The following is a 27,287-nucleotide window of genomic DNA, read 5'->3' as shown; positions in this document are numbered from 1 at the left end:
CTTCCGCATGCCTGGCATCAAAACTTATACCAACTGCCAAGCAGAGAGGAAACCACAAAGGGGAATCCCCGGGTAGAAACCTGGCAAGTGTGGGGGAGGGGGGAAGTCACATGCTTATTTGTATTTTAGGAAAGGATTGACAAACCACTGTGAGAGCTAGAATAACACACTCGAAGAACCTGAGAGGTAATGTAAAGACCTCATTTTCCTGCTATGGAAACTGAGGCTCTGGTGGTAGGTAAATCAGAATGTTGCTTGAAGCCTCACAGATACTAAGCCCAGCTGGGATAAGAACTGAAAGCCCTCAGTTCTTCCACTCTAAGCATACAAGTCAGAGCAGTAGTTCTCAAACTTTACCAAGTAATAGAAGCACCATGGGCTTCTCAGGTAGTACAGTGGTAAAGAATCTACCTGCAGTGCTGGAGACAAAGGAGATGGAGGTTCGATCCTTGGGTCAGGAAGATCCCCTGGAGGAGGAAATGGCAACACTCCAGTGTTTCTGCTGGGAAAATCCCATGGACAGAGGAGCCTGGCAGGCTTCAATCCATAGGGTCGTAATGAGTCAGACACAACTGAGTGACTGAACGCTCAGAATCACTCTAGAGTGCCTGCTAAAACACAGATGGCTGGACCCTTCCACCAGAGTTTTTAAGTCAGTTGGTCTGGGGTGGGCCCGAGAACCAGCATTTCTAAATCTCCCAGGTGATGAGGATGCTGCTGGGGTGGGGACCACACTTTGTATAGAATAAGAAGAGGCCCATGGCCTAGGATCCCTAACTCAGCTGGGTAGAGACAGGTCAGGTTCTGGGAAACCAGTGGATGAGATCTGCTCAGCAGAGTCTAATCCATGGTGATAGACAACAGCGCCTTGCGGTCCACCAACCTAGCCAAGGACCCTCACTTCCCCAGCTGCTCCTCTCCATGGTATGGGCCAGTGATTTACACCTGACTGGTGTCTGGAGTCAAGTTTTAGGATCTCGAAAGGTGCTGACATGAAATTAAAGTTTTTACTGGGCAGGACACAAGGTCCTTAAAGTTCTTCCCTGATCCAGTCTGCAGCCTTGGGGAAATCAGGGGACCCCTCACTCTTGTGCACTGAAGCTCATGCCCCTCTTAAGAGAACAGAATAGAACCCAACCTTCTACATGTTACTATAACACATGTTGTTATTCTAACAAATTCCAGGGAGGTAATCAATATCCAGTCAATATGCACTAGAAGTCTGCTTCAAAAACAGACAGTGGTCAGGGCTTAGAACCTTTATTAAAAGAGATTTTTTTGTTTGTTTTGTCCCAATGGGGTTTGATCTCTATGATTAGCGACCTGAATACCATGAGAGTTTAATAACAAACTCCAAATTTTGAAACTTGCTCTCCTTTAAACTCCTCCTCCCTCTATTCAACTAAACAAGCCTTTTCATCTAGGTAACCTACTTTTATGTTTGTTGTCCAGTCGCTAAGCCATGTCTGACTCCTTGGGAATACATGTACTACAGCATGCCCGGCTCCTCTCTCCTAGAGTTTGCTCAGATTCATGTCTACTGAGTCAGTGATACTATCTAACCATCTTCTCCTCTGCTTCTCTATTCTCTTTCTGCCTTCAATCTTTCCCATCATCTCACTGGGCTAAGACTTAAAATGCAACATCAGGCAATAAGCATTAGACTCAAAGGTCAGGAAACCTGAGTTTGAGTTCTAGTTTTGTCATTTGCTAATAATAATGTGGATTTGAGCAAGTTAGCTTAACCCTCCATTGACCCCTCTGCAAAATGGTCAAAATAATGGTTTCCTCCTAGGATTACTGGCAGGGTTAAATGAGGGTGCATGTAGAAATCCCCTGATACGGCCTCTGTGCACAGCACACACTCAACATCACTGTCTTGAATGTATCAAACATCCCAGATCTGGAAAAGAGCTGGGAACGAGCATTCAATAATTCACTCATGCTTCCACACTGTTGATGATAAAGCAGACAACTGCTATAGAATTCAGAAGAAAGCAGATGGACCCAGAGGACCTGAAACGCCATTTTTACACAATCACCTGACTGTAACAAGGGCCCATTCACAAGAGTTATTTCTAGTAACTTATTTGGGAGTTCCAAATATACTCAACTAAAAATAATAATAAAGAAGTTGTTTGAGAAATAATATGCTTTCAAAATTGAATCACCAGATATTTATATCCCTCTGCAAGGCAAGGAAATTAAAATAGGCCATTTCTTATCAAGGCTAAACAGCTCCTTTCTCCAATAATTTGTCCTTGTAACAAGCATTCGTATTAAAAATACATTCAAACACTTCTCCTCTGCTATTGTCCAAAACTTAACTGATGTCTCGAGGCTTTAAGTGCCCCTGGCTATGCCCCAGTAGTTCTCAAACTTGAAGACTCACAGATAATAAGCCCAGGCTATGCCCCAGCACTGACACTGGCTTTAAATGTTTGCAGAATAACAGGTGGGAGGAAGCTCTAACTGCTGACTCACCATGCTGACTCTCCTTGCCCTCCATCAGTTAGCCCTTCCTTTCCCACACCTCAGCTTGTCAGCTTCCACTCACTTCTGACTTCTGTGCCTGGGTGTCTTCTAAATTCTACCTAACAACTTCCTCCTCTCTCAACCAGGCTACTCCCCACTTCTCCCCCATTACCAGGCCTATCTCCTCAGAAGGAAAAAGGGAAGGAGAGGATGTGGTGGGGAGCGGGCCCCAGCGATCCCTCAGGTCCCTGCCAGCTCCAACCATCTGTAATTCTCTGATTCCTTGCCCTAGCCACCTGGTCTCCAAAAAGAAAACAACTGACTGTCATAAATCAGTCATTAATTGAGACCACATAGAATTTACCTTCCCCCACTTTAATATAAATGTTTCTTGCTATCTTGAGTTCAGTGAATGAAGTGACCGCTCCATATTCCTTTCGGGCCCAATTTAACAGATGTTCGTTTCCATGGGGGAAGCTCCTTTCTTCTGTTTCTGCTGACAAGGAGAAGTTTCTTGATGAAAAATGGACCAGAGAACCTTCAGACACCTAGAAGAAACAGAGTTGCATATTTAATGTGGTGCAATCACCTGGAGCTAAATCATTATCAGAAAAAGCTCCTGTCAGACAATTAATAAATATCTGTCAATCTAACCTCTTCCTTTTCTTACACAATGGCAACAGCTTTCTTCAGCAGCTCATTCAATAAATAATCCCAAGCCTACCTTCTTCCAGGCAATGACAAAACTGCAAACAATGCAGGACGGCCCTTTGAATTTTTAAAGAACTTTGTGACGAGACCACAGAGTGCTTTGTGAGGAATCATGACTTCTCAGCGCTATTTTCCAGATATCTAAATTGAAGGCCAACCTTTCAAATAATGTATTTCAAGTCAAATAGGAAGCCTTGGTGAGTGTTTTCATGGACTTGTAATGGATCAGCAAAAGTGATCCCAAAGGCTTGACCTCGATGTCCACATCTTCCATAGCTGCAGCTTCTGCCAAGAGTCACCACTGCGGGAACACAGCAAGAGTCCCTTTGGTTTACTGGCTCCTGAGCACTGAGATAAAATACGACCAGAGCTGGCCAGTCTTCTACCACTTTACACTACTTCCTCGCAGTGAGATGAATGTGTATTACAGTTTATTTTGTAAGACCCCCAAATTCCCATAGATAATGGAGTCAAGAGGCCGTTAGACTGATCCTCATAAAATGTCTGGGATGATTTATGCAAGACCCAATATTTGCTTGGATGTATTTAGACCACTGCTGACCTAGCATATCACGGTATATATAATTAACACAGACAAAGGGGGAAAATTATCATCTAGCTGCTACACTATAATTAAATTCAGTTGCTGGTGAAAGTATACATGTCATCTTTATTGTCCAGCAACTGATTTTATCAGTGTCAGGGTGGAACCTCAAAATGTGAGCAGAAAGGCTCAAAACCTCCCAAGCCACAGAACTATAAACGTTTTGTATTGAATTTCACATTAACAACAAAACTACCATGTGATCTAGCAATTCCACTTCTGGGTATTTATCCGAAGAAAATGAAAACACTAACTTGAAAAGATAATGAACCATGCAGCATTACTTACAATAGCCAAGATATGGAAATGACCTAAAATGTTCACCGATGAATGAAGATGTGGTATATATACACGATGGAATATTTTCAGCCATGAAAAAGAATAAAATCTTGCCATCTGCAACAGCATGAATGGACCTCAAGGACATTATGCTAAGTGAAATAAGTCAGATGGAGAAAAACAAATGCCAAATGATCTCACTTATATGTGGAATCTGAAAACAAAACAAAAATCCAGATTCACAGATACTAAGAACAGACTGGTGGTCACCAGAGGTGGGAGATAGGGGATGAGGGAGATGGGTGAAAGGGGTCAAAAGGTACAAACTTTGGGATTTCCCTGGTGGTTCAGTGGTTAAGAGTCTGCCTTGCAGTGCAGGGGACACGAATTCCATCCCTGATTGGGGAACTGAGATCCTACAGGCGGTGAAACAACTAAGCCCGAGCGTCACAACTAGAGAGCCCACGTACTGCAACGGAAGATCCCAATTGCCACAACTAAGCCCTAGTGCAGCCAAATAATACATAAAATAATTTAAAAATACATATGTATATAAAAGGTACAAACTTCATGTTATTAAAAAATATGTTATGGGGATTTAAGGTACAGCATAGTGACTATGGTTAGTAACTTTTATTGCATATTTGAAAATTGCTAAAGACCATAGATATTAAAAGTTCTCACTACAAATAAAAACTTCTCTATATATGGTGACAGATGTTAACTAGACTTATTGTGATGACCATTTTACAATATATACAAATATTAAAGATTATGTGGAACACCTAAAACTAGTATAATGTTATATTATCAATTATACTTCAATAAAAAATGTTTTCATGTTAACTATCATTAACAACAAAAAGCAAGCCGTTTCTGAGGTGGTTACAGCCAGACTAAAAGCAAGTTGAGGGCAGAGATTATGCTCATGGCTCTATCCTTTCCAGCAGTGCTTTCAACCTCAACACACATACAAAATAGTTGTTGTTGTTGTGTTTAGTCATTCAGTTGTGTCTGGCTGAACATGACTTTGCCACCCCATGGACTATATAGCCTTCCAGGCTCCTCTGTCCATGGGATTTCCCAGGCAAGAATACTGGAGTGGGTTGCCATGTCTTCCTCTAGGGGATCTTCCTGACCCAGGGATAGAACCCTTGTCTCTTGCTTGGCAGGCAGATTCTTTACCACTGAGCCACCTGGGAAGCCCCATATAAAATACTTCTTACCCTTAAATACTGTGCTAGGCATTAATATTTTCTCTTCAACTATATATACTTATTGGAGAAGGAAATGGCAACTCACTCCAGTGTTCTTTCCTGGAGAATCCCAGGGACGGGGGAGCCTGGTGGGCTGCTGTCTATGGGGTCGCACAGAGTCGGACACGACTGAAGCGACTTAGCAGCAGCATATATACTTATACTTTTTAACTGCTAGCAAAGCAGTACTTCACCCCATTGACTCCATCACCGACTCATGATGTGGTCTCCCTCTTGGCTGAAAACCAGAAGCATCTGAGGAGTTTCTAAATATCCTGAGACCCAGGCCACTCCCTCAGTCAACTAGAATTTTGGAGTGGGAGCCAGGCATCAGCATTTTTTAAAGCTTCCTCGACAATTTCAATGTTCAACCAGAGTTGAAAAGCCTGGCCTTAATGGGTACTGAGTGATCCACAGTTTGAAAAGCCCATCATAGGCACCTCACAGCTTCCTCTACACCAGTGGTTCTTACCAGGGGTTATTCTGCCCACCAGGGAACATGTGGCAACATCTGAAAACAGTTTTGATTGTCACAAACAGGAGGGAAGAGCTACTGGCATCTAGTGAATAGAGGCCAGGGATGCTGCTAAACGTCCTAAAATGCACAGGATGGCCCCCATGACAAAGAATTATCCTAAACTTCAACAGCACCACAACTGAGAAATCCTGGCCTATGCTTTGGACTGACTGAATGTTATTGCTACTCAAAGAGCTACTGGATTCTCATATCGGATCTCCAAATTGACAGCTCCTTCTATCCTAAAAACTGGGCCGCTATGTACTTTACAAAGAATAATAAAAACTTTCTGGTTTGTATTGGCTCGGGAAACCCAGAACTAATCACTAAGAAGCTGGGTGTAAACTATGACCACCTATAACAGTGACCACTCATTACACCTACTATGTATCAGGCACTATAGAGCGCTACCAAAGGTGGTAATGACATTTGCTACACATCCCAATGCCAGTTATAAACAAAACCAGTGGGGGAACATTTAGCTCTGACCTTGTTTTGACATCGCCTGCATAAGAAAAAGCTCCTGAGCCATCTACCTGCCAACAATAACCATGCCAACCTATTCATAAATCCTCTGAAGCTTAGCTACTCATCAACACTGAACTTCAGACAATGCTTATCTGATTTTCTGACTTAAGCAGTGTAGTAAAATCATCTTTTCACTGAAATGCACTTGCACTAAAAAGTCACTTTTATCAAGCCTGTCACCGCAAAAACCCACAGCAGTGCAGAGGCCTTTGTCCCACTGCCAGCGCAGTTCTGAATGTTTAGGCAAGCCTCCCTGGATGTTCCGTTCTTTCCTTTTTTCTCATTCATGTTACAACCAGAAAATAAAACACTAGGGCTTTAAATATGTTATGCAGAAAGTACATTTCTTCAGAGTGGAAGGTGGGATAGATCACCCTGGTGCATTCCAGAGGCAAGAATGTGAGCAGTGTAAATAAGAGGAGAAATGGGGAGCAACCTGGGAATGTATCCTGAAGTCATTAAAAGCAATGCCATCGTGGAGCTGACTCCTCAAGAAGGGGGAGCGCCCTTCACTCACCATCTGCCCCACTCGTCTGGCTTCTCCAGGGCCAGCAGCAGCACAGATCACACACTCAGGGCTGAGGAATTTGGAAAAGGAGTCAACTGCCACTCCTCAGGCAAATTCCAACGAGAAGAAAGCAAAGCTGCCAGGGGCAGTGAAGCGTCCCTGACTGCAGGTCAGTGGAAATTTTCTGCCGTAGCAAGGGGTTAGTCAGCGCTCCTCCTGACCACCCATTCTCTGACTTGACACAGCAGCTCACACACAAAGGCCTCCCCTGAGCCTCACCGAGTTTTATAAGATATGGTTATTTTCACCTGATCTTCAGGATGACCTCTGATGCAGGCTACTCCAATTTCCACAGAGAGAACCTCAGAGAAGCTAAAGGCCTACCCAAGGTCAGAGAATCAACACCCAGGCCGGATCAGAACAGGCGGCTTCTGACTCCTGGTCACAGCTGGCCCTGCCTGCATCCTTCCAGAAAGGAGACTTCACTGGCTCTCAGAGCAGCAGATGTCCCTTCTTACTTTTAGTTGCCTGTAAGATTTACCTTCCACCCACTCGTCTGAGCTGGGCTTTCCAAACCAAAGAATCCCTTCCTCTTTCTTCCATGAGACACACCTTCAAATGTTTGTAGGTATCACTCAATCCTGACCACCACTTCACTTCTTGAGGGCAACAGTCCCAACACCCTGGACTCCTCCCCAGACACCACGGTTGTCATATCTTCATCAGCATAGTCTCTGGAATGTGGTGCCTGGGACGAGACCCAGGGTTTGGGGTGTAGTCTGATGAGAGTACTGTGAAGGTTAGCTTCAGGGGTCAGTGTGATTGGGCTACAGGGTACCAGTTATTCGGTCAAACATTATTATGGGCATTTCTGTGAGGGTGTTTTTGGATGAGATTAACATTTCTTTTTCATTTAGTTAATTTATTTTTGGTGGTGCTGGGTCTTCGTTGCTGCATGTGGACTTTAGCTGCAGCAATCAGGGGCTACTATTTGTTGTGGTACACAGGCTTCTTGTTATGGCGGCTTCTCTTGTTGCAGAGCACAGGCCCTTGCAGTTGTGGTTCTCAGGCTCAGCAGTTGCAGCTCACAGGGCAGGCTCAGTATTTGTGGCACATGGGCTTAGTTGCCCCAGGGCATATGGAATCTTCCCAAACCAGGGATCAAATCCATGTCTCCTGCACTGGTAGGAGAATTCCCAACCACCTGACTACCAGGGAAGTCCAGAATTAACACTTAGATCAGTAGACCAACTAAAACAAATTGCCCTTCCCAATGGGTGTGGGCCTCACCCAATCAGTTGAAGGCCTAAATGGAGCAAAAGGCTGACCCTTCCCCTGAGTAAGAGAGAACTCTCCAGCTGACAGCCTTTGAATTGGGACATCAGCTCTTCCTGGGCCTACAGCAGTCTGCTGTCCTTTTAGCAGTCTGCTGTCCTTCAGTATCAAACTGAGACGCTGAGTCTGCAGAATTTGTAGCCTCCATAATCACGTGAGTCAATTCTTTACGAAATATCTTTCTATGGATGCCACATGAGGCCCAAGATCACATCAGCTTTTATATCAGCTGAACCCTACTATAATCTCATATCCATTCATTTATGCTTTAAACAAACATCCAACAAATATTTATTGAGAGCCAAGCATTGTTCGAAGTGCTGGGAATATAGTGGAGAAGGGAACAGACAAAATTCCCTGCTTTGTGAAGCTTACAGTCTAGCAAGGAAGTCAGAGGAACAAAATAAACAATTAAAATACATGTTAACAAGTGTGAAGGAATGATATAAATTGAGAGAAGAGAAGAGGGGCACTCTACTTTTAAGTGTAAAACCTGACTGAGAAAGTCACTGGGCAGGTCAAGAACTGAAGGAGATGACAAAGGCAGCCATGTGGACATCAGGGGAAGGGTGCTGGGGAGGAGACAGCAGCAAGTGCATAGGTCTGGCACAGAAAAGAGACAGCAAGGAGGCTGGCATGGCTGGAGCACAGGGGTGAGATGGAGATGAGCAGGAGTAAAGTCACAGAGGCCACAGGGGAGACCAGTAGGTCCAACAGGACCTTACAGACCACTGAAAAGGACTGTGGCGTTTAGTCTGGGTGAGATGGGCCGCCACTGAGGATTCACAAAAACATCTAACAAGTCACTCTGGCTGCTGTGGCCAGTCTAGACTGAAGCGGAACAAGGAGCAGGAGACTAGTACTAGACTTCTGGAATAATCCAGGGGAGAAAGAACGGCAGCTCACACCAGGGAGGTGGAGACAGGAATAACAGTACCTCAAGTCTCAGGTCTTGATTTTATCAGCTCAAGGCTCTTCTTCCCCTACACTGGTGTATCTTAATATAAATCAAAGTCTTTAGACTCATTTAAATTCTGTAGAGACCATATAAAAATCTATTCTGTTGATGTCAAAAATCTCTAAACTTCATGTGTGTGCCATCTCCACACGTGTCTAAATCCCTGAGATGCTGAACCAGACAAGGCTGAGGTCTGCTGACTTGCAGGCATGTTCTCACGCTGACCTGAGCTCATGCAGCAGAACTCCCAGGAGCCTAGGCTGGTTTCCAGGGCTTCCCCAGTGGTGCAGTGGCAAAGAGTCCACCTGCAGTGCAGGAGACGTGGGTTTGATCCCTGGGTTGGGAACAGCCCCTGGAGGATGGCATGGCAACCCACTCCAGTATTCTTGCCTGGAGAATCCCATGGACAGAGGAGCCTGGTAGGCTACAGTCCATGGGGTCGCAAAGAGTCAAGACACCACTGAAGTGACTTAGCGCGCCTGCGGGCTGTTCACCAACTACAAAGTGATCTCATGGAATAGTCCTCATCTCGTTTGCAAGGGCGTCATCCTAGGACCCCTCAAGAGCTCTCCTGAAATAAAGACATGACAGGCCAGTGCCACTCCTCTACTGGTCAGCACTCCAGTCCCTGCCTGATCTCCCTAGAGTGGAGTCCTTGCTAGAGTCTGGTTTGGGCTAAAGTTTGTGGAAGAAAAGAGATGTAAAGAGAATAGCAAAAAAAAAAAAAAAAAAAAAAAAGAGAGAGAGAGAGAGAGAAAGAGGGGAAAATATTATGTTTCTAACATGAGCAGGGGTTACAATCACTATTACAAGGATAATTACTACATGACTGAATATGGAACTGTTTTAAAAAATGTTAAGAGCAAGGGTTTTACATTTGGATAAAATGGCAGAAAATTTCAAGGCAATTCATTCCATCCTCCACCTTATTTGCAGGTCCTTGCCCTGCTACCCACGCCACTGCTGACTCTTACATCTCAACCAACCTCCCATCTCAACCATTACAGTAACCTCCTGCTGCGTAAGCTGCCAATCCTATCTCGCTCCACTCCTCATCCACACCGTCACAAAGGAGATCTTTCTAAAAAGTAAAACACATGATGATGGAGAATAGCATCTAAGTATCTTAACTGGCACATGATCAGAGAGGGCTTCTGCTCCCCTCACTTCCCAGGACTCCCCCAAGCACCTGCCCTATGAAATCACTCACAGTGGCACAACACATGCTACTTAAGATCTCCTGGGTCTTTTTACATTCTGCTCCCCACCTGGCTTGCTCATCCCTTACCCCATGCTCACCTTGTAACTGCTCCTTGTCCTCCACAGGTATCACCCTCTCTGTAAAACCTCTCAGACTCCCTTTCTCTCCAGGAGATGGAGCTGCCGTTTGCACACCACGAGCCCAGCCCCTCTCTCACATGAACTGCTACCATTTACCAGCAAACCTGCTGCCATCCCACCTGACAAGCACCATGAGGGCCAAGAAAGCACCCAGCTCGTTCTAAATCATCTCCTGGGCCTGGCAAGGTGCTTGGCACAAAGTAGAGAGTAACCACTTGCTGAATGAAAGCTCAATGGTGTTACTTACAGGAAAGGCTAACCCATAATATCTTTATTCTTACAAACCCTGCTTCCCTCACTGCCCAGGAAATGATCTTTTGCCAGGCTTTAAAACTAGTATTTGATTTTTCACCTACTAACTCCCCTAAAAACCAATTATTAAATCATTTAGTAGTTCTGTGCCTTCCTGCAGAAACCACTGAACTTTTCTCCTGCTTACTAATTAAAACCCAGTCCTCTGACATTCCAACATGACAAACGTTTTCCTGTGGGAACGAACAGAGCCCAAGCTCTGAGAATCCTGAACCTTAGCAAGTGTCCACTGAAGGGACAAGCAAGAAGCACTGGACTGTCCAACAGGCCCCAGGCTTTGAAATGCACGGAACTACCCCCTCTCCTGACTGCTCTTCCCTACTGAAACCATGCGCACCATTTGTATTTTAAATTCTGATTATGCTACCAGACTTTTTTTCAAAGAACATTACTCTCTCTGCCAGTGCTGGGAGTTTTATTACAAGAACTTACGGCTAGGCAACAAGAGCCAAGTTTGTTATTTTTTCTGGATCAGATTCAACAACCTTGTCCAAAGAGCAAGAAAAAAAGCACAAGAGGCAACCAGCCCTTTTGTTTCCACACCTGTGTTTAAGCTTTAACTCTTAAAGTCCTAAGCAGACCCACTGAAGCCTCAAGATGGATCTCTCCAGGCCCAGTGAAGGGAAGCAATGCTGGTTAATGGGTGTAGACGCTATTTTCCTGGAACTGGGGCTCCTCATCTTAGCACTTATCTCAGCACATCAGCTGACTCAGAGGTCTGGCGGTTGCCTCACAGTCTCTCTCTGGCCTCCCCCAAGCTGGTGTGATCTCTTCACTGTGGAGGGAGACAGAATCGTTGCTGAGGATAACGCCATATTTTAAGTCCTCACTTAGTCCTACCTGCCTTCTCCCAACTCATCCATGCTCCCAGATGAAAATGCAGGCTGCGCTTAACTGCCCAGGTGGCAGTTAAGTTTTCTCTTAAGTTTCCACCTCCATGTCTACTCACATTACCTTCTCAATGCGGTTTATATAAAATTACAATCCAACCACCCCACAACCCCAACTCTAGCACCCAAGCCTGAGTTACATATTCTTATTTCTAGAATATAATATAGTCAGCTTCTAAACTACCATGTAATTTACTTATATATTATGCCTATAGCCCATCTCCTCCCACTAGTATGTAAGCTCCTTTAGAGGCTGGGATTTTAGACTGCTTTGCTTATAGGCATATCCAAAGCACAGTGTTGGATATAAAAAAGACACTCAATAACTATTTGATGAATGCATGAATCCTGAAGTCCCATTAACTGGCAGTGGCTGCCTAAAGCTCTATGCTGGAAAGTATTCTGAGGTCATATTTAGGAGCAGGGGAGAGAGGGGAAAGAGTGCCATGGTCAATTTTGTGTCTGCCAGAGGGTCACTTGCTCTACGGCTGTTCAGTACAGTAGCCACTAGCCATTGAGAGCCTGAAATGTATGTAATTAATTGATCAGTGTCATAAATGTAAAATACACATCAGATTTTGAAGATATAGTAAAACCAGTGATAAGAAGATGTCTCAGAATTCCCTGGTGGTACAGTCGATAAGAATCTGCGTGCCACGGGTTCCATTCCTGGTCAGGAAAGATTACATATGCCAAGGAGCAGCTAAGCCTGTAAGCCACTACTACTGACCCCGACGGTCGCCAACTATTGAAGCCTGCATGCCCTAGAGCCTGTGTTCTGCAACTAGAGAAGTCACCGCAATTAGAAGCCCATGCACCACAATGAAGAGGCGCGCTGGCTCGCCACAACTAGAGAAAACCGCAGCAATAAAGACGCAATGCAACACAGTCTAATTAATTAATTTTTTAAAAAAGGAAGACATCCACCTCTTTCAGAAGTGTGATCCTCAAACCTACGTATCACTGCGGAAGTATGTTAACATGCAGATTCTGGGGTGGGGTGGGAATGTAGGGTCCAGGAGACTGCTTTATAATCATCTGCCTGCCACCCCATGATGGCTAGGCATACTTGAGGATCACTGCTCTAGGCCATAGATAAAAACATTATGTAAGCTTTGTAAAGCATGAATAGGATTGCTTGGAGAACAAGTAAGAATTTTCTCCTGCACACTAGTTTTAAAAAAGCCAAGAGCGATAGAGTAAAGCAAGTCATTTTGGGAGTCATCTTCTTATATATCAAAAAAGATAGAAATGAGCCCTGTGAAATGAGGAACCATAGCTCCCCAATGATAAAGAAATGCCTGCTGAAATGTCAGAGGAAAATCTGTTTCAAGAATCAATCAATCATTCTTTCTCTGTGACACACACACACACACACACACACACACACACACAGACACACACACACACATACGTGCACCCAATAGCTGGTCCATTTGGAGCTTGAGTTATCACTTGGGTGAGTGCCTGCTATGCTATTCAGGTTACAGCTCCAGGAGGCTGCTCTAACACACATACCCAACTTCATACATTTACATGACTTTGGCATTGCTGAAAGTTCAGCACTTGCACAATCAGGGTCAGCTCCTCTCTCTCTCCTGACCTGCCTTACACCCAATCTTTACTACTCCTATTCCTTTTGCCTGACACTTGCACCAACACATCTCTTTCTGGAGATGCCTGCTTAAGAGAACAGAAGAAGTAAAATACGGAAAACAAATAAAGCAAAGAAAAATACACGGTCATTTCAGAAACACCTACCATGCCAAGACTTTGTTAGTTGAATTCTAGGGGGGAGAAAAAGACTTATGGTAAAGTAGGAGAGGCATCTCTCTGGAGTTTAGGTTTTTGCATAAGTAAGATCTATGCAGATCTGATCTGCCCTAGAACTCGTAAGAGTGCCCACACTCTTATGAGGAGATGGTGCTTTGATGTATTTCATGTACCAAGTCCAGCAAAAACAAACTTACATAAAGTGCTGGAGCAGTACTGAAACATTTACCTCCCGAATGAGGACAGAACCCTACATTCTGAAAGAGGAAAATCACACATTCTCCCTACCCCAATTCCTGGTAGGACTGGGCTTGCCTATTTCCTCCTGTCATGTGATTTGAAACCTGTTTTCTATTAACCATATATCATAACTTTATGTTTTTCTCAGTTTTTTTTTAAAAGAAATAATAACTTCCATGACCATGGAACCTACAGGCATAATTTGCAAAGCTAAATATTCATGAGCCATGTGATTGTGATCTCTGCCAACAGTGCACTCAAGAAACATGAATCCATGTGACCATTTAAAAATTTTTGGATGCTTTAATTTTATATCCACAACCAGATTACTCTGTCCAACAAAATGACTTAACACATATTCAACAATTTTTCTCAAAACACTCATGGTGATCATCCTCTGCTTTTAATTTTTATTTCTGTTGAAATATAAAGAACTAAAGGATTGAAAATGCCCTCTGTTTTTAATGCCCTACATATTTACTCATGTCCAAGAGGAAAGCTCTGAGTGCTACCCACAGAATAGAAACATGCACAAACTTGAACATGAGCCAGTACAAAAGCAATACTCTAATCTCCCATGGAAATGTTACAAAAATGAGAGTATATATGAATATGCACATACACAAAGACAAGCAAAATAACTCACTGATTCTGAAAGATGAACTCAGTCCCCACAGGTTACCAAATTAATGAAGTGCAAGCTGCTTTACAATATAGAGTTTTCCAAAGTAAAGCCCCAGGCCACACAGGGATCCTTGATGACCTTATAAAATCATCTCTCAAGACTCTTATATTTACCCTTTCCCATCTTCCAATATAGCATGATGTTAGAAGGAGTGTGACCCAAAATTTAAAGTGTATTTATCATCTAGAGTGTTTTCCAGGAAGTAAACAAAATGCTGGCATCATTACCAGTCCTTGCCATGATCCACAATATACTGTGGCCCATCAAATGTGGTTCTGGGAAATTCCTCACTAAGAAGGATTCATTCTTCTATTTTTCTTTTAAGTTATATCCAATCTTCCAACGCAGGTTCAAGGGCACAAACTGAATTTTTCAAACACCTGACTCCAAACAGGCACCTATAATTCCCTCTACAGAGTTTTTCTTTATCAAGACAGGACCATCTAAGTTCCAAACAAGGAAACTAGGGTTCAAAGAAGTTAAAGAATACGCCTGGGGCACAAAGTTGGTAGAAAGCAGGGTTGACAAAAAACCAAACACCTCTCTTCTCACTCTAGAGCTCTTTCTACTCCACCTCCATGGAGTAGTAGCTACTAAGCTCCAGAAATCAGTAAAGTAAGGTAGATAGGAGCCCCTTGGGCTCGCATCAATAGAAACACTGGCAGAGAAAATCATAAAAGCAATTACAGGTCACTCAGTGCACACTTCATAGATTCTGAATCCTCACATCTGACAACTCTGTTGTCAGAGTTCCTACTGAGAGGTTAGGTAAAGCCCCAGCTTACAGAAATTTAGCAAGGGACACGTGCATGCTCAAACTGCATCCAAACTGCATCTGCAGAACTCCAAAAACTACAATACAAACCCAGGTGTGTACAAGAGTGACAAAGGAAAGCACTGAGGCAGAGCTAGGGATCACGCCTTCTCTGCCTCTTGCACAGTCTCCCTGTCTCGTTATTTCCTTCTCTCTCTGTCCATCTCTCTGTCTCTCTCTCTCCCATTTCCCAGCAGCTGGAGGAGTCGTGCTGGCAGCAGTGGAGGAGAAACAGAATGGAAGGGGCAGATATAAAATCATAATGACTGATATGGAAGCAAAAAACGGCTTGGCTGAAAGAAGAGAGATCTGTTATGGTAAACAACAGCGACAAAAACTGCCACAGGATCTGAAAATGACTGAATAGAGACTACGGTTGATCTAAGATGACAAGAACATCAGGCTGTAAACATATGAAATATAAAAGCCTCTGTGACATTCACTTTTATATGTCAGTTTGGCTTGGCTATAGTCTCCAATTATTCACTCAAACAATAATCTAGATGTGCTGTGAAGGTATTCTGTAGATGTAATTAAAGTCCATAACCGGGTGACTCTAAGTAAGGGACTATTTTAGCTAATCTGTGTGGGTCTGATTCAATCAGTTGAAAGGCCTTCACAGCAGAGCTGAGGCTTCCCTAAGGAAGCAGGCATTCCATCTATGGACAGCAGCTCCACTCCTGGAGAGTTCCAGCCACCCTACCTGACTGCCGGCCCTATGGATGTCTGCCTTGCTTCGCCTGTGCCCACAGTGGTGCAAGCCAATTTCTTGCAATAAATCTCCCCATATATACCTCCTACTGGTTTCCTTTCTGGATAACCCCTGACTGATACAGCTTCTGTGAAGGGCTGATGCAAGCTCCAAGAGAATGGAGCTGCATATTCTGACCCAAAAACCACAGACCTAAGAACACTTTGGGGAAAGGGGTTTCAAAGGGACATGTCCTTGGGTGCCAGGATGGAGTGGGGCCTTCAATCCAAACCACTGGCTGGAGCCCTCTTGAACTTCCTTCAGCTTAGCTTCCAACCAAAGGCAGGCTGCATGGTTTTCCAGCGTAAGGTTCACAGTCTCTGGAGAAGACTAAGGAGATCTCCTATGCCAAAGCTGGGAAGGCTGAACTGAACTTCATTTAACGTCAATGAAGAAATGATCCCCAGAGGGCTAAGGACAGATGCAGATATTAGAGCCGGGCATCCTGGTGGGGTTGACCGAGAGAGACCAAGCGGAGGAACCCACGGACTTAATGTTGCTAGAAAAGCGGTCAAGAAGCAGTTTTTAAGTTGTAACCTGAATCATGTCCCGTAGGAGAGTCACCTTCCTTGTACTGTCTATGACTGAGGGACAATGGCGAAGGCGCCAAACAAAGGGGAAAATATCACAGAAAGAAGGGCTCAAAACACCGATAGGGGGGACTTCCCTGGTGGTCTAGCAGTTAAGACTTCCTCTTCCAATGTAGGGGGTGTAGGTTCTGTCCCTGGTTGAGGAGCTAAGATCCCACATGCTTCTGGGCCAAAACACCAAACAATATTGTAACAAATTCAATAAAGACTTTTAAAGAAAATGGGGGTTGTTTCAATCCCTTTTAGAAGGCTTTGGTACTTTTAAGGTGGCAGCCACTATAACTTCCAGCCACGAGCACTGGTAGCACTATTTCAGAAGCTTCACACAGCATCTGAGAATATTGTTGTTATGTACAGTCAGACACAGGACAACCTCTTGCAACTAGGTCTTGGGGAAAACCATTTATCCTATGTTTGGCTGCCTCAAATAACTCCAACGACTCTGCCTAAGGAGTCAGAGCGTCCTGTGGTCCTTTTGAGAAACAGTGACTATCAGCTCCTGTGGGGAATGCTTACCAAGGACCTCAATGTCTGCAATTCATAAGAGGACCAATGCAACACCAATGAGCTTTCAAGTCAGCCTCACTAGTACTTCCCAGGAGACAGAGTTCCCCCAACTCATGACATGAAAAAAATATTCTTCAATCTCCCTTAACAAAATATTTGCTTTTTCTACCAAACAGCTCTCTGGAGGCTGCCTACCGCATTCACCAAGGGCATTGGAGATGTAACATTTGATACAATTGCCCAATGCTTGGGAAGGGCAGATTGCTCACATTACCAGATCAGCCTGAAACAGTAAAACCTTAAAGGACACCATGGGATTCTACACAAAGAAACACCAGCCCTCTCCCACACAGACATGGCACAGCAAGTCCAGCAGAGGCAGGAAAAGTCTATGTTTGCGTGAAGCCTTCAGGACAGGATGTCTTAATCAGGAAGAATACACCCAGGCAAACCTCAGAAGGCCAAGGGGCCACTCACTGGCAGCATTCACCAGCTTTCATACAACGAGTTAGGGTAAATCCTAGGAAGTCTTTCAAGAACTTTCTGGACCGAGATTACTAGCTGAAACTGGACTCTTTCCAATGCTCTTAATTACCTCCGTGACATTTAGGAAGAGCTCTCTCGCCGCAAAAGGGCCAGAAACTCACTCCTAGGAAATATGGTAGTTGACCGACTCTAGTGCATGAAAGGACCAAGCCCCTTATAATTAAGGCTCTTATGGACAAGCCACAAAACCAGGAGATAAGCAGCCTCTGGAACAAAAGTGCCTGGTACAGAACCACTTGGAATATCCCACAGGACACAGTGAGTCATTCCACAAGAGATATTTTTAAAAAAGAAAAAGGAAGAACCAATCTTGAAACATTTAGCTATTTAATCTGCCTTTAAGAGAGAATTTATTTGGGGAAAGACCTCACTGGAAAATTCAAAATGGCATATCTGGACCCCTAGTATATAGGGGTGACACTTCCGGCTAAGCACTTCTGGTGCTTAGGTAGGCACCCCTAAGCCCTCAACCACACGCTGCTCCAGGGTCAGCCTCACAGAGAGAGCTGCCTTAATTGCACTTGAAATAAGAGGATTCGCACACTCTCCAGTTTTCAGGATCCGCCAATGGTACTTCCCAGTCTCATAACCATCTTTCCCATCTTACTTGAGGGCAGGCAATCCACCCCATTTCGCTCTGGAGCCTCCACACTTAGCACAGTTCCCAGTGTCCTGCAGGCACTGAAAACTGGGTGTTGGATGAATGAACAAGTAGCTACAGAAACCTCACACCAAGTATGCTAACACCATGTTTTTCTAAAGGTGGGGAGAACTGCCAAACAAGAGAAAGGAGGAAATTCAAAAAGAAAAAAAGAAATCATGTCCAGGTTTTTTAACTGCAACACAGTAGAGAATATAGAAATTTTTTAAAAGTTCCCTCCTCCACAAGCAAACTTGAATGTCTGAGCTATTCAGAGGGTATTTTTGGATGCTCAGGGCTCAATTACACATCACTTGGATTCAGAAGAGGAATTTCTGGACATGCGCTGTGCTACAGGCTGTGCGTGTCCCTTCCTAGAGTAATGCTAAGCACACATCTGGGGCTATTTAACAACTGATTGGAAATTTTGCCTTCTGATTTCCAGTTAAATACTGGGCACAGGAAAACAAATAGCACTTGTTTTTCACTGAGCCTTGTCAGTCATCCAAACTGCCGCGCAGACCAGAGAACTGCCTGTGGTTTGGTGGCAGAGCCCCAACATATTTGGACCTGTTCCCCGCCCCCCCCTTCAAGTTTAAGTGACAGGGATAAACCAATTTTGGCAACCTTAGCCTCTTTACCCAACCCCCAATCCCCGTCAGAAACACAAAACTAGATTTTAAATATTAAGCATGGTCCTGGTATTAATTTACATTTTTCATTAGGGTTAAATTTTTATTTGTTTTTAATCCAAAGAGCATAGAATTTGGTTTCTCTCATTTATTTCAATTGCCCTGCCCTGATATTTACTTGGATTTGCTGAAGGGGCAATGTTTAGATTACCATTTTCTGTTTCCAGTTAAACTGGGATGTAACATTAGTATGCAGCAGTTGTACTATCATTCTTGGAGAGTTTGAAAACTGGGAGGAACTTCAGAGATTGCCTAGTGCCACCTCCTAACTTCAGAGATGAGGAAACTGAGACCTGGGTAGTTAAGTGGTTTTGTGTAGTGCTTGATGTATAATTAGTTAGCGATGGAACCGAAGATTAATACTTGGGCCTCCTGACATCCAGGCCAGAGTGTGAACTAGAAACAAAAATCTGAGTTACCTCTGGATAGAACTGACAGATAAAATCAGGACACTTAGTTAAATCTGAATTTCAGACAAACAATGAATAATATTTTGGTGTTAAGTATGCCCCAAATACTGGAAACTCTACCTTTAAGGGGGCCCCTTTGACTCACCACTTTTTTTCAAACACACATATTTACAGGCATTTCTTTCCTGATTTTATTGATAAATGGCTGGAAAAAATAAATAACAGCACTGTTATCCCAAGAGTGAATGAGGTTGGAAGAAGTTGCTGCTTATCTCTCTCAAGCACCGCAGCAAAGAGGAGCCCCCACTCACCACAACTAGAGAAAGCCTGTGCAGCAATGAAGACCCAGTGCAGCCAAAAATAAATAAATAAAAAACAAAACAAAATAAAGGCTGCAAAGACTCCTGGATTAGACATTTCATGTTACTAGAAACCAGGCATTTGAGAACATCTGCTTGTTCTAGAGTTCTAAGTCTACAGACCTTGCAGGAGAGAATGCTCAGGTTTGTAATACAAATAAAGCAAGGTTTTTTGTTTTTCTTTTTAAATAAAACTCACAGAATAAAGTAAAATGATTTTAAAGTTGGGTTCACTGATTTTACAACATCATTTTGAAAAGAATTCTGTAGCAAGTTTTTTTTTTCTAACAGCTTTATTAAGATGCAATTCAACCTTACTATAATTCTATTATATAAATTACATAAAATTATACAACTTACCTTCATAATTCATTGAGATATCATAATATTCCTCCTTTTAAACTGTACAAGTCAGTGTTTTAAGTATATTCACAACTGTGGTAATAATCACCATTATCTAATTTCAGAACATTTTTCACCCCAAAGAAACTCCATACCGTTAGTAGCCATTTCCCATCCTCCTCTCCGACTAGCCTCTGACAATTACTGATTGTCTTTCCATCTCTATGGATTTGCCTGTTTGGGACATTTCATATAAATGGAATCATGCACTGTAGATTTTTGTGTCTGACTTCTTTTATGGAGAAGTAAATGGCAACCCACTCTAGTACTCTTGCCTGGAAAATCCCATGGACAGAGGAGCCTGGTAGGCTACAGTCCATGGAGTCACAAAGAGTCAGACACGACTGAACGACTTCACTTTCAGTTCTTTTATTTATGTTTTCAAGGTTCATCCATATTGTCGTATGTATCAGACTTCATTCCTTTGGTCAAATAATATCTCAGGGTATTTTTAACCCTTCACCAGTTGATGGACATTTGGGTTGTTTTCACTTTTTTATTATTATGAATTATGCTGTTGTGAATAATTGTGGACAAGTTTTTCCATGCACATATATTTTGCCCAATTGTCTTCCAAAGCACTATTTAACCTTCCCACCAACAATGTATGGGTATTCCAATTCCCCTAAATCTTCAACACCACTTGTTATCTGCCATTTTTATTAAAGCCATTCTAGTGAACGTGAAGTGGATTCTCATTATGGTTTTATTTATTTATTTATTGTTTTTCTTGTTTTTCTTTTTTTTCTATTTATTTTACTTTACAATATTGTATTGGTTTTGCCATACATTGACTTGAATTTGCCATGGGTGTACATGTGCTCCCCATCCTGAATTCCCCTCCCACATCCCTCCCCATCTCATCCCTCTGGGTCATCCCAGTGCACCAGCCCTGAGCACCCTGTATCATGCATCTTTGCATTTTCCTAATGACAAATGATATTGAGCATCTTTTCACATGTTTATTGGCCCTTTGTGTTTTTCTTTGGAGAAATGCCTATTCAAATTATAGCATGTTTTAAAAGATAATCCAGTATTGTGACTCTGCTCAATCATTTTTAGCAAACTTAGGTTAAAAGTTCAGACATTTATTGCACTATTTTGTCTTTGATGCAGAAATAATTGCATAAATAAAGATAAGTTTAGATGATCCTTCTAACAGAGTTTGTACTTGTAGTTTCAACGTGACAGATTGAGAGAGTAGGATTATTTTTATTTTAGGTTGCACTGAAGGATAACTCTAACTGACTCAATCTTCTCTGGGATATCCCTACACCTTGCAAAAGAAAACCTATAAGTCTGTGACAATTCGATCGTGTGTGTGTGTGTGTGTGTGTGTGTGTGAGTGACATACTCACAGATCTACTACTTGACACTCAGCCTGAAATAATCACTCTCATCCACTCCCATTTCCGAGGTAACCAGAACAACCAGATAAAAGAACTGCACTTGCAGAGGAAACTAAATCCCACTTCCGCCCTACCTGACACACTCCCTCTTGCCTGCACAGTGGAATCAAGAGGAGGACTGCAAAGATTTGACAGTAGAAAACAGATAAACAGATACCATCTTAAGATGGCATTAAAATATAATGTTTTCAGTCACCCTCGTAGGTGTCTGAGACAGTCTGTGTAACACAAGATCCTGCTAACTAATTATGAAAGGTTTCCTTTTGTAAATTGGACAGTTATAATAATGCAGACTTGACAACTTAAAAGGTCACCCTGTTTGTAGATGAGTAAATATCACTACTTGAACTTCTCTCACAATCCTGGGCTTCCCCTGAAGCTCAGCTGGAAAAGAATCTGCCTGCAATGCAGGAGACCCCAGTTCAATTCCTGGGTCAGGAAGATCCCCTGGAGAAGAGATAAACTACCCACTCCAGTATTCTTGGGCTTCCCTGGTGGACGGTAAAGAATCCACCTGCAATGTGGGAGACTGGGGTTTGATCCTTGGGTTGGGAAGATCCCCTGAAGGAGGGCATGGCAACCCACTACAGTATTCTTGCCTGGAGAATCCTCATAAACAGAGGAGCCTGGCAGGCTATAGTCCATGGGGTCACAGAGAGTCGGACACGACTGAGCAGCTAAGCACAGCACAATCCTACTTAAAATTAATAACTGTTGGGAATTCTCTAGCAGTCCAGTGGTTAGGACTCCGTGCTTTCACTGCTGAGGGTGCCCCAATCCCTGATCAGGGAACTAAGATCTTACAAGTCACACAATGCAGACAAAACACACACAAAAAAAAACTTTTAAAGTATTATAACTCTAAAGTAAAGACAGCTTTAGGACAGTAATACAAATCCATCAGCAAAGGACATGCACATCTTAGACTGAGAATCATGGGACCTACCCTCTCTCCTCAGCTCCCTTCAGCTCTCCAGGTAACCTGGGAAAAGACACTGAAGGACATGGCTAAGCCTCAGTTTCCAAAGATTCTAGGGACCTTCTGAAGTGTTTGGATGAAACACTTTATGTAAAATAATTTAGTTATCTTATCCTTTACCTCTAACTACAATGAATGAATAAAGGAAACACACCTGCAATGATCTATCCCGATCCCTCTGCCCCAGTGGCTGGCAAGTCATTCATTTCAAGTTACAGAGAACAAGGGAAGAGCTCGCCTTGCCTCCTTCCCTTCAGCACCATCTCTGCTAGGGAGAGTTGCCCAGCTTGTGAGAGAACTTGTACCCTTTCGTTGTCTAATGATCTAAGAACCGGAATGAACAACAGATGCGCCACCATCTCTTCCAGGTCACGAGGAAATGCACAGATAGAGAAAACCATTTTCCCTAAAGAAAGCCTGTTGGACAGCAAGGCAGAGTTCAGGTGCCCCAGAATCTGAATCCTTGACTTCTCCCAGTGTTGCCTCCCATGTGTTGGTAATTTGAGTTTCATCACTTGTTCTACAATCTCCTTACATGGGATAAACTCCAGATAGGGCTGATGTTGAATTGTTTACTAAAACCATCTCCTGCAGTTCATTGTTAGTGTGTCATAAGCTAATGGCCAAAAAGCAGTTCTTACCGATGTTAAACAGAATTAAAGCAAATAAATAATAACTAGGAGTTAGATACTTTCCCTTAAAAGTCGCAGAGAGGCAGTTTGAAGAAAGAATCCAGAAAGCGATGGGTGCAACTACAATATATGTGACCCCCACTTTCATCTGGATCTACAGCCCAAAGAAACAGGAACTCCTTTCAGTCTGGGGCCGGCCAAGCTAATTGTTGTTGTTGTTCAGCCACTCAGTCGTTTTGACTCTTTGCGACCCCAAGGACTGCAGCATGCCAGGCCTCCCTGGCCAAGCTAGACATTTCATAATTAGAAATGTAAATTCAACATCCTTCCCAAGTGGTCTTTACTAATGACTAATAATAAATAGCAACAAAAATGGTAGTAATGTTTATGAAATTATCCATGCCAGGTCCCATACTAAACATTTTACATGTAATTGCATTTAATCAAGAGAACAACCTCATGACGTAGTGACTATTATCACTCCCAAATTACAACTGAGGAAAGTTAAGCTTAGAGAAATTAAATACTTTCCCCTTGTTACTGCTTAGATTCAAACCAGTGTAGGCAAAAGTCCTTGCTCATAACCTGCCCAATGTAGTAGCTCCCGAAATTGAGTTCCTGAAATGGTTAGGGTGCTTAAGCAATTGTATTTCTGACTTTACTTCATTTAAATAGACATACACAGCTAGTACCTACAGAATTGGACAGCGCAACTCTGCACAATAAGGGCAAAATGAGTATAGGATTTTATAGTAATAACCGTTACACAAATGCCTTTAACTATAGGAGACTGACAGTGCTTTTGAGTATGAAGGGAGCCAATTTAGAATAAGTGCTTGTAGAGTTAAGTCCTTTCTGGATTTGAATCTCAACTCTGTCAGTAACTAGCCAAGTGATTTGGGTCACTACTTAACCTCTCTAAATCTTAGTGTTCATCTGGAAATGCATCTGTAAATATCCCCATCATCATGGGGTTATTGTGAGAATTAAATAAGAGAAAACATTAGAGCACTTATGCAATATCTGGAACATACTAAGTGCTAAATAAATGTGCTGATAACAATAAGGTGTGTATGCATGTGTGTGTGCTCATTTGTGTCTGATTCTTTGCGACACCATGGACTTCTTTGTCCAAGGAATTCTCCAGGCAAGAATACTGGAGTGGGTTGCCATTTCCTCCTCCAGGGGATCTTTCCAACCCAGGGACTGAACCTATGTCTCTTGTGTCTCTTGCACTGGCAGGCAGATTTTTTTACCACTGAGCCGCCTGGGAAGCCCAATAACAACTAATTTTGACTTTTGGCCTTTTAAATTTAGAAGTAATGAAAGTTTAAATTCTCAGAAAAGGCTATAATTTAACTTACTAGTAACTCCTATCTTGTAAATGTACTTTGGGGTTTAAAATGTTCACATTTACAAAGTTGCAAATACAGTACAAAGAACTCATGTATACTCTTTAACTAGATTCACCAGTTTTCAATATCTTGCCATATTTGCTTTATATTCTATCTATATATGAATTTTTCTCTGAACTATTTGGCCCTTTAACCCTTAATGCTGAAGTGTATTATGTTTACTAAGAAGGATATTCTCTTGAATAAGAAAAGTACTATTATAAAATTCATGAAATACAACATTGATACTTTAATCTATAGGCTCAATTTCAATTCCTCCTGTTGTCACCATAATGTTCCTCATAGTGACAGTGCCACTCCTTACCCAGGGATCACAGCTGTCTTTTTAGCCTCCTTCAATCTGGAATGGCTCTTCAACCTTTCTTCGATAACTAACATTTTTGCAAAGGACAGGCCAGTTACTCTATAGAACGTGACCCAATTTAGTTCTCTTCACATTTGCTCATGATTAGACTCAGGTTATAAGGATTTTTGGCTAGAATAATAACTAGTAAGACTATGTAAATATACTGTTCCTCAAATACCCTCCACCACCACTGGAGTCAGCATCTATTGACGACTCTTGCCTAATCAACTTTTACTATGACAGTTACAAATTGATGATTTTCTAATTCCATCCTTCCTTCTATAGCTATTCATTGGTATTCTTCTATAAAAAGCTTTCCTTTCCTCCCTTTTTACTCATTTAATTATCTACTTTTTAATTGTATTGTCTGTGGAGTCTTATTTTATTCAGTGGGTACCTCTGAGATTTTAAAAGTACACTTCAAATACAAGTGATAAGAAACTACAGATCTGAATTAAGTATCATTAATTAGGCAAAATGTATTCATTGTGCAAGATGAACACCATTAACTGTGGACTCTTCTCGTCTTGATTGCTTGTAGGCAAGAGAGGTTTGGGAGTCCGTGGCTCTGCAGTTGAGGACATTAGCATGTATCCCCAGCAATAGACAATGTGAGTTATCACTGTGCAGTGTTGCTCATCATCAGACATGATATCATACCCCAAAAATTCTATCCAAACAACCCGTCAATTTCTCCACAACTAGCGAGCTTGGATGTTTCTGGCAAACTCAAAAGGACATGATTTACAAATAGTAGGTAATATTTGGATCCTTCCACAAGAGCTGGGTTCCAGCTTTTTTATAAAATACAAATGTTTTCATTTTGGAGCTCACTGTGTCACTTTCTCAACAAACAGATCCTACAAGCACTTACACTAAACTGGCTCCCTTCATACTCAAAAGCACTGTCAGTCTCCTATAGTTAGGCCCATGTTGTATATGAATAAAATGGGTCTGTACATATTTATTTTGTGGTCAGAGACCACATATCTAATGGCTACTTACAATATTTACAATCTCCTGGTACTATGGGGAGGAAGGAAGGGGAGACTGAGACCAAAGCTCAGGCCACACAGAGTATGACTACAGATCCTGCTCAAACATGCAAGCAAGACCAGACTCTTCATGCATAGAAGAGGACATGTGAGTGGTATTTGTTTTCTGTGAATGCTTATCAATGCCACCCAAATACCTCTAAGAGCAAAATCCAACTTTAATACACTGTGGACTCTGCTATTATTAACATTTCAATGAAATAAGCCTTTGTAAAAGCCTTGAAAATTTTAGGGTCATTATATCCTTATGCTCAAGGATCACGTTGGGAGGGTTTTAAGCACTTACCAAGAAAAGTCTGGAGACCCCAACTTCCAGTCTCTCTGTCTTCAGATGCCAAACCAGAGGCTGGGGGGAATTGAGCAGGAACACAACAGGCTTGTGGTGAATGTGGACTGAGGAGATGGGATTCAGGTGCAGAGTGACCTAGGAAGAAACAGAAAGAGAAGTCTTAGCACTAGCTTTCCATTAAAACCATTAAGCACAGTACATGGCATACCATTTCACAGCTCACCATTAACAGAAACAAGCTAAAAGCTAGTTCAGATTCTACAGATCAGATATATTAGGCTGAACTAGATGATTCTGCCAATATTTGACCTTTTTTAACTACAAAAAACAGCTATATCATGTGGTTCAATCCACACTAATTTCAACCAAAACATGAATCAGCTCCCAGTAAAAGCAGAATACAAGTAAACAAAACACTTTTTTTTTTTTTTCAGAGTTGGCAAAGGCAAAATAAAAGTTACCTTCCCTCAGGGCTGCCTTATCCTTCAAATCAAATGACTAAATTTAAAAGTGGAGAATAGAATCACCTGGGGGCAGGTCATTCCTTTGAATCGTCAAAGAAATGACTTTGTTCTCTTCCAGGTAAGCGCCAATCTCTCTCTATAAAGTCAAGTGAGTTCTGCCAAAGAAAAGCACCGAAAGCTAAGGGAGAGGGGCTGCCAAAGGGAGCTGCCAGTGCTTTCATCATCCCAGCTATTAGCTCGAAGGGGTTTTCCAAAGAAATGAGGCACAGAGAACACACAGAATAAAAATTGACTGTATACAGTTCCAATCCCAAAAAAGAAAAAACAGAGAAGAAAACCATGAGTTTGGATAGGAAAACTGTGGCCAGTTTTGATAGCAGATCAAGGACTACTGTAGGGTTACATTGTCATAATTAGCATCACCCCAAAGCACCTGTGAGGAGATCTGGACACAGAGGATTCAACAACACCCTCCCAGAGCACATCAGCCAAGGTCAATCAACACGAACATGGAAAAGCAAACGGATGGATAAATATTGAATAGACACTTTCATATAAGTATGTCTCCACTGGCT

At 42.5% G+C, this 27,287-nt stretch overlaps 1 protein-coding gene across 4 annotated transcripts in view; it reads right to left on the bottom strand.

Annotated features, from left to right (window-relative positions):
- Positions 1 to 27,287, bottom strand: part of TGFBR3 (transforming growth factor beta receptor 3) — a 199,988-nt gene that overhangs the window by 49,759 nt on the left and 122,942 nt on the right. For 3 of the 4 annotated variants that reach the window (XM_040232333.1, XM_040232335.1, XM_040232334.1), the window contains exons 4-5: positions 26,246 to 26,383; positions 2,840 to 3,023 (exon numbers count right to left, since the gene is read on the bottom strand). In XM_040232333.1, the coding sequence (XP_040088267.1) occupies positions 2,840 to 3,023; positions 26,246 to 26,383 (322 nt within the window). Of the gene's footprint in view, positions 1 to 2,839; positions 3,024 to 6,887; positions 7,924 to 26,245; positions 26,384 to 27,287 lie in introns of those variants that run through there. The other variant, XM_040232336.1, reaches the window with a different exon arrangement.

This window comes from Oryx dammah, unplaced genomic scaffold, assembly GCF_014754425.2.
Source record: "Oryx dammah isolate SB20612 unplaced genomic scaffold, SCBI_Odam_1.1 HiC_scaffold_28, whole genome shotgun sequence".
In the NCBI taxonomy this organism is placed as follows: Eukaryota; Metazoa; Chordata; class Mammalia; order Artiodactyla; family Bovidae; genus Oryx; species Oryx dammah.
Note: the sequence above shows the minus strand (reverse complement) of the source record. Positions and strands in the feature narration are given on the sequence as shown.